Source organism: Phyllobates terribilis, unplaced genomic scaffold (genome assembly GCF_046119375.1).
Source record: "Phyllobates terribilis strain yellow unplaced genomic scaffold, ASM4611937v1 Scaffold_3__8_contigs__length_932513732, whole genome shotgun sequence".
Taxonomy (NCBI): Eukaryota; Metazoa; Chordata; class Amphibia; order Anura; family Dendrobatidae; genus Phyllobates; species Phyllobates terribilis.
The window spans coordinates 98,811,020-98,818,151 of NW_027362763.1; the positions used below are offsets into that span (position 1 = coordinate 98,811,020).

The following is a 7,132-nucleotide window of genomic DNA, read 5'->3' on the forward strand; positions in this document are numbered from 1 at the left end:
TGTTTTGACAGTTTTTCTGAGAACTTCAATCTGTGGGCTGTAGGTGACTACCAGAGGTACAAGATTATTTTCCTCTATATTGAAGAAGTTGACTTATAAGGATCCTTGTGGCTCTATAGATCTGATCATCAATGGAGATTGGGTGGTACCCTTAGTTTAAAAATGTATTTTTAAGATGAGTAAAGTGTTCATACTTGTCCGTTGGGTTAGAGTAGATACAATTATATCTGAGGGCCTTTTTCTGTTTCAGTGAGGAGCTATTTCTAGCACACACTGGAAGTGCCATGGGCAACAAAATGGCTTCCCAAACTTACTCTCTCACTATGCTTACATATGCCCTTCAAGTTTTTGCTCCACTCACTGATCCTTATTCTCCTTTGCTACTCCCAAACCCCATCACTCTCCAAACAAAAAACTATCTCAAATAGGGAAGCACGGTGGCTCAGCGGTTAGTACAGCAGCCTTGCAGTGTTGGGGTCCTAGGTTCAAATCCCACCAAGGACAACATCTTCAATCCCCGTGTTTGTGAGGGTTTCCTCCTGGTTCTCCGATTTCCTACCACACTTCAAAAACTTACTGATAGGGAATCTAGATTGTGACAATGGGGACAGTGACGATAGTGACTGTAAAACACTGTGGAATTAATGCTCTATAAGTAAGTAAAATAAATAAACTTCCCTCTTACCCCCTTACCTGACATAATCTTCAGAACTGCTCCTCAACCTCACATCCCTCCTACTAAAACACAAAACAAGCTGGACACTCTCCTTTTCCCAGTTCCTCTCCCTCTCTCTGCTTCTACTCACTGTTCACAATGTATCTCCCAATCCTGGACCTCAATAGCTGATACTCACCATTAATTCTCCCTCCTATCACTCCTCACAATAATCCCTGTAATATTATGCTATGTGAGGGCCATTATACTGTGTGAAAAGCGGTGTGGGGGCCATCATACTGTGTGGAGGGCTGTATGGGTGCCATGATACTTTATGGGTCCAATTATACTGTTTGGAGGGCTGTATGAGGGTCAGCATACTGTGTTGCAAAACCGTGGGGGGCATAATACTATGTTGGGGTCACTAAGGACCTCATAATAAATTGGGAAATTGTAAGGATATTGTGTTGTGGGCACTATGGAAGCATATTTTGTTAAAGCATAGTAAGTGCACTCTATTTTGTGAGGGGTGGAGAGGTACAATGGGGTCATCCTGCTGCAAGTGTTTTTGGTACTGTGGGGCACATTTATAAGATTATCTCAGCACAGGAAGATTTTATTTAAACTCATCCAATTGTGAAAATTATTATCATTCCAAGATCTGTTGGTTAAAATCAACCTTTGTTCGTGGGAAAACCCCTTTAAACTTTAAACAACCTCATCCATATATGTTTGCAATTAAGTAACTTTTTTGGTGATCTTCCTTAGAGATCTTTTGATATCTTTATTCCTAAGAGTGTAAATTATAGGGTTTAACAGCGGGGTAATGGTGGTATAAAAGACAGTATATATTTTAACAGTGCCTGCATCAGAGCGAGCCTTTGGATTCATATACGAAAACATTGGTAATCCGTAAAATATGGTTACAACTATAATGTGAAAAGTACATGTGGAGAACGCTTTCTTCCTCCCTGCCGATGTAGCAATTCTCAAAACAGATCTTATAATTCTAACATATGTGGCGGTAATAAAAATAGTTGGTATAATTAACAAGGCTGATCCTAAGATAAAGTTCAGAAGCTGTATCACAACAATATTGCCACAGGCTAGGGCTATGAGTTCAGGAATTTCACACTCAAAGTGATTTATTTCATTTTGGCCACAGCGATCCACGCTCCATACTGAAATGACACTTGGAACAGTCAGAAGAAATCCAGAAATCCATGCTCCTAAAGCAATTTTGATGCATACTGGCCTACGGATAATGGTCATATAATGCAAGGGATGGCATATTGCTACAAAGCGGTCATATGCCATTACAGCTAAGAGAATACATTCCACTTCTGCCAGGGCCACTGATATGAACATTTGGGTCACACATTCTCCCATCGATATGTTTCTCCTGGAAGATATGAAGTCCCTCAGCATCCGTGGTATGATAGTTGTTGAGTAGATAATGTCCAGACAAGAAAGGTTGGCAAGAAAAAAGTACATAGGGTTGTGAAGGCTGGTATCAGTGATGGCTACCAGGACAATAAGAAAGTTTCCGGTAAGTGTAATCATGTAAATAATGAGGAAAACCACAAAAAGAATAATCTGCAACATGTGATTATTAGTAAGTCCGAGAAGGATAAATTCAGCGACTGCAGAGACATTATTTTCAGCCATGCTACAAAATGAGAAAAGTAGAATAATGTTTTTTTCCTTACATGAAATTGTATAATTCCAACTGAAAATAGAAAAAAATAAGGATGCAATTTTCATTAATCAATTGCTCATTTACATAAAAATATAGCAAGATTGGAAACTAAAGGACTGAAAGCCAACTGTTCTAGATTTCCAAATATTCCTGGGCTGAAAAGACATCAGGTTTATGTAAAGAGGCGGCATGGGAAGAGCAGGGACAGTGGAGGGACAAGGTTGAGTGAGACTTAAACACTCCAAAAATATTTGTAACTATGCTTACTTATGCACATGTTCACATGGACGTCCTTTTTATTTCAAAGGAAGAAAATGCAGGTATCTGTGCTTCAAAAAGACTCAAAAGGTTGGCCAAGTCAAGCGTATATGTAAATATGGGAGTCGGAAGAGATAGCTGAAGTTATCATCTGTATGGCAATGACAATTTACATGGAATCACCTTAAACTCCTGTAATTACTGAAGCATTATCTCTGATCCTTTTCGGGGGTTATCTCTCTTCTGTCCACTTCCAAAACCACATGGGTCTTACATTTGTCTGGCCACATCGGTGACTAAAGGGGCTTCCAACTGATCATTCAGAACAGGAAGCTCTGAGACTTTTGCGGGACTTAAAAAATATTGTAAGTGAAATGTGGGGTGGATCGATAAATTACAGTAAATATAACTTATTTTAGTATTTTACAGCAAAATATTTTTTATTCAGAAATGGAAAACCCTTTCATATAAATCTTCATCTTCTAAAACTATGTAATCTTTGCATTAAAAATCCATTTACCGTATATACTCGAGTATAAGCTGAGGTACCTAATTTTACCACAAAAAAATGGAAAAACGTATTAACTCGAGTATAAACCTAGGGTGGGAAATGCAGCAGCTACTGGTAAAATTCCCCATCCTAGTACGCATCTCTCCCTCATCCCCAATCCTGGTATGCATGGCCCCCTCATCCCCAATCCTGGTATGCATGGCCCCCTCATCCCTATCCTGGTATGCATGGCCCCCTCATCCCCAATCCTGGTATGCATGGCCCCCTCATCCCCAATCCTGGTATGCATGGCCCCCTCATCCCTATCCTGGTATGCATGGCCCCCTCATCCCCAATCCTGGTATGTATGGCCCCGTCATCTCCAATACTGGTATGTATGGCCCCCTCATCTCCAAACCTAGTATGTATGGCACCCTCATCTCCAATTCTGGTATGTATGACCCCCTCATCCCAATCCTGGTTTGCATGGCCCCCTTATCCCCAATCCTGGTATGTACGGCACCCTCATCTCCAATACTGTTATGCATGGCCCACTCATCTCCAATCCTAGTATGTATGGCACCCTCATCTCCAATCCTGGTATGTATAGCCCCCTCATCTCCAATCCTGGTATGTATGGCCCCCTCATCCCCAATCCTGGTATGCATGGCACCCCTCATCCCCAAATCCAGGTATGTATGGCACCCCTCATGCTCAGTCCTTGTATATATGGCACCCCTCATCACCCAATCCTGTTATGTATGGCCCTCTCATCACCCAATCCTGGTATGTATGGCACCCTTCATCCCCCAATCCTGGTATGTATGGCACCCCTCATCCCCCAATCCTAGTATGTATGACCCCCTCATCCCCCACTCCTGGTATGTATGGCACCCCTCATCCCCCAATCCTGGTATGTATGGCTCCCCTCATCCCCCAATCCTAGTACGTATGGCCCCATCACTGCACACATAAAAAGATAAACACTTTTACTCACCTTCCTTCCTCATCTCTGCTCCAACGCTGCATCCTATTCTGGTGCAGCAGCTCATGTCAGCATCTGAGCAGCGCATGGCGTCACTGCCATGCGCTCTCTGAAGCTGAAGTGAGCTGCCAGCATATTCACTCCTCTCCACGCCAGGACTATGGACGTGGAGAAGAATGAATATGCATTCTCTTTAGTAGCGGGCAGTATCAGCAGGAGCAGTGGCTCAGCGCTCCTCTGTGCCCGCTACTAAAGAGAATGAATATTCATTCTTCTCCACGCCCATGAGAGTGGAGAAAAGAGAATATTCATTTCCCATTAGCAGCGGGCACACATGGTAGATGCAGCAGTGGGCTACTGCATGTGCCCCGCTCCTCCGCCGCCGCCGCAACCCCCTCATCACTATCCATCACTGGAATTTCTATATACTCGAGTATATACCCGAGTATAAGCCGAGTGGGGCTTTTTCAGCACAAAAAATGTGCTGAAAAACTCAGCTTATATTCGAGTATATACGGTACCTTGATTTACTAATTTGACTTCCTCCCCTGTGTGAAGCTAATGTTAAGTTAGGCTGTGTGCCCACGATGAGTTTTTTAAGCGTTTCCGCAGCGGCAAAAACGCTGCAGAAACGCTTAAAAAAATGCATGGTAGAAGGCCTGCCATGTTCCCCAATAATAATCCGCATGTGCTGTGCACATGCTGCGGAAATTTCCGCTGCGGGTTATCATTGCGGAAAAAAACGTAGCACTGCCAATTATTTTGTGGAAGTGCTGCATTTTCGCCGCCATTGAATTGCATTGAAACGCATGGATTATGCATCACTGCATCTGTAGATGCGGAATCCAAGCGTTTCAATGTGCGGATGGTACCTGGGTCTGAAGGAGAGGAGACTCTCCTCCGGACACGGGTACCATAGAATCTGTAAAAAAAAGAATAAAATAAAAAATAAATATGATATTTGTCTTCTGATGGCCCCCGGTTTCCTTGTCTTCACTTGCCGACAGATCGCGGTGGACTGAAGGACCAACGCTGACGTCATGGTCATGTGACGGCAGGTCATTCAGTGTACCGCGAGCTGCCGGCAAGCCAGGACGGAGCGAAGCAAGATTCTGGGGGCCATCAGAAGGTAAGTACATATTTAATTTTTTTATTTTTTACCATTCTTTAAGGTCAAAGTAAATAAATCCATGCCATTTGCATGGATGTATATAGTGTGACCAAGTTGACAAGCACTTTCCAAGTGATGCTAAAATCACTTGGAAAGCGCTTGTCAACCCGCATGCGGAAATGCATGTGAAGAACGCTTCACATCCGCATGTCCCTGGCAGGAAAAACGCATGTACAATCCGCATGTACAATCCGCATGTACAATCCGCATGTGCAATCCGCATGTGCAATCCGCATGTACAATCCGCATGCGTTTTTTCTGCCAGGGAGATGCAGAAACGCTCAGGAAAAAATCCTGAGCATTTCTGCATCGTGGGCACATAGCCTTATACATTTTTGGTTTGTGAATGGGCTGATAATAGGAACATGGCCCTTGGTGATAGCATAGTTCCCCTCAGAGGTGGCAGGAACAACACAGACGTACACTGTAGATATATTAAGAACAGCTTTACTCATGAAGAGGCAACAAGCTTGTTGGTTACAGCTTGCTTGGACTGGCCAACATGGGAACAGTTGAATTATCTGGTAGGTCTTTTCTATATTTTGGACATACTAGTACTCTGATGCATCAGCACTGGTCTTCTCCACCTGGTACCACTATATGGATGGCAGTAAATGCTTGAGCTCCCTGCTTATTTCTTTGTGGCACTCTTTTTAACCATAAATAAGGCACATTTTATAACGAATGCTTCTATAACCATGAATTAAATTGTAGCTACCTATGATGCAGACATCCTCTTCTGCTATACATCTTCTCCTCTCACTCACCTGGAAAGCACTTATCGGGCCATTTCAACCACTGTTTTTCTCACTATTTGCCATTTGTATTATGTCAAGACTAGACTTTGGGACAATTTTAACATAATTTTTCAGTTTTTGTGCTAATCTGAGTAGCATCATGAAAGCACCAGCTAAACTACTTGTAATGCTATTTTAATTTGATGTTGATGTGTCGGCGTTTAGACATATAGTGATGTATTAGTATTGCTAAATGTGTGAATATTTTGGGTTATACAGATGTGTCCATGACGCGCCCCCTGGGCCGTGGGGTACCCGGTGCCAGGCCGGTAGATGCTGGGGGATGTCACAGTGGCGGTGACGCAGTCCGTGACCCAGGGCGGTCAATAAAAAGGGGTTATTTATAGGGGATTTATAGTGATTGCATAAAGTTCGTGACGCCACCTGTGGTATGCGGCTAAGAGAGTCACCGCTGTGGAGCAGGTCCTCTGGAGCTGATGTTACTGAAGCAGGGATGGTGTGGCTCTCCACAGGTAGAGCTTAGCTCCAGGGCAGTGTAGATGTAATAGGTTGTGCTGGGAGTTGTAGTGCAGGGATTGATGGCACAGCAATAATCACAGAGACAATGAAGTGCAGTCCTTAGGGTCTTTACTCACAGTTATTGCAGTCCAAGTTACAGGTACTTGTGTAACTTCCCTCGTCGTGCTGCGCTTACTCAGGGAGGGATTCAGTCCACCCTCAGGTATCTCCGGAGTACTTAATGGGACCCCCTTCTGTGTCCTTTCTCTGGCCGTCTCCCTGCACCTCATACCAAGTGTCCTAATCCGGTACCTGCGGGCCTTGTCGGGCGATGTCTGTTCCGTCCCCTGGGTCCTCTATAGCTACCTTCTTGGTGAGACTGATATGGACTGTTGGCTGCAGGGCTTGAAATACTGCAGCCTCTGGTTTCTAGCTGAGTCATAAAGTTCTCTGCTAGTTGAGGGACCGGTCCCCTTTGTGTGGCCTGACCCCTCCACCTCCTGGTACATTTGGGCGTACGGGTGGCTTCCAGCACTGCCCGTACCCCTTGGGTCCCTTCTTCTGTCCTGGAGCCCTTCCTGCTCCCTCTCCTTCTCCTTCAGTCCTGGGCTTCTCCTC

At 44.2% G+C, this 7,132-nt stretch overlaps 1 protein-coding gene across 1 annotated transcript; it reads right to left on the reverse strand.

The window, feature by feature from the left end:
• Positions 1–1,393: 1,393 nt before the first annotated feature.
• LOC141258451 (olfactory receptor 5AR1-like) lies at positions 1,394–2,323 on the reverse strand. The gene has a single exon (XM_073673449.1). The coding sequence runs from the start codon at positions 2,321–2,323 to the stop codon at positions 1,394–1,396; it is 930 nt and encodes a 309-aa protein (XP_073529550.1).
• Between the last annotated feature and the right edge of the window lie 4,809 nt (positions 2,324–7,132).

Excerpts from the sequence above, each read along its gene's own strand:
- LOC141258451 (XM_073673449.1), bottom strand. The coding sequence starts at position 2,323 with ATGGCTGAAAATAATGTCTCTGCAGTCGCTGAATTTATCCTTCTCGGA.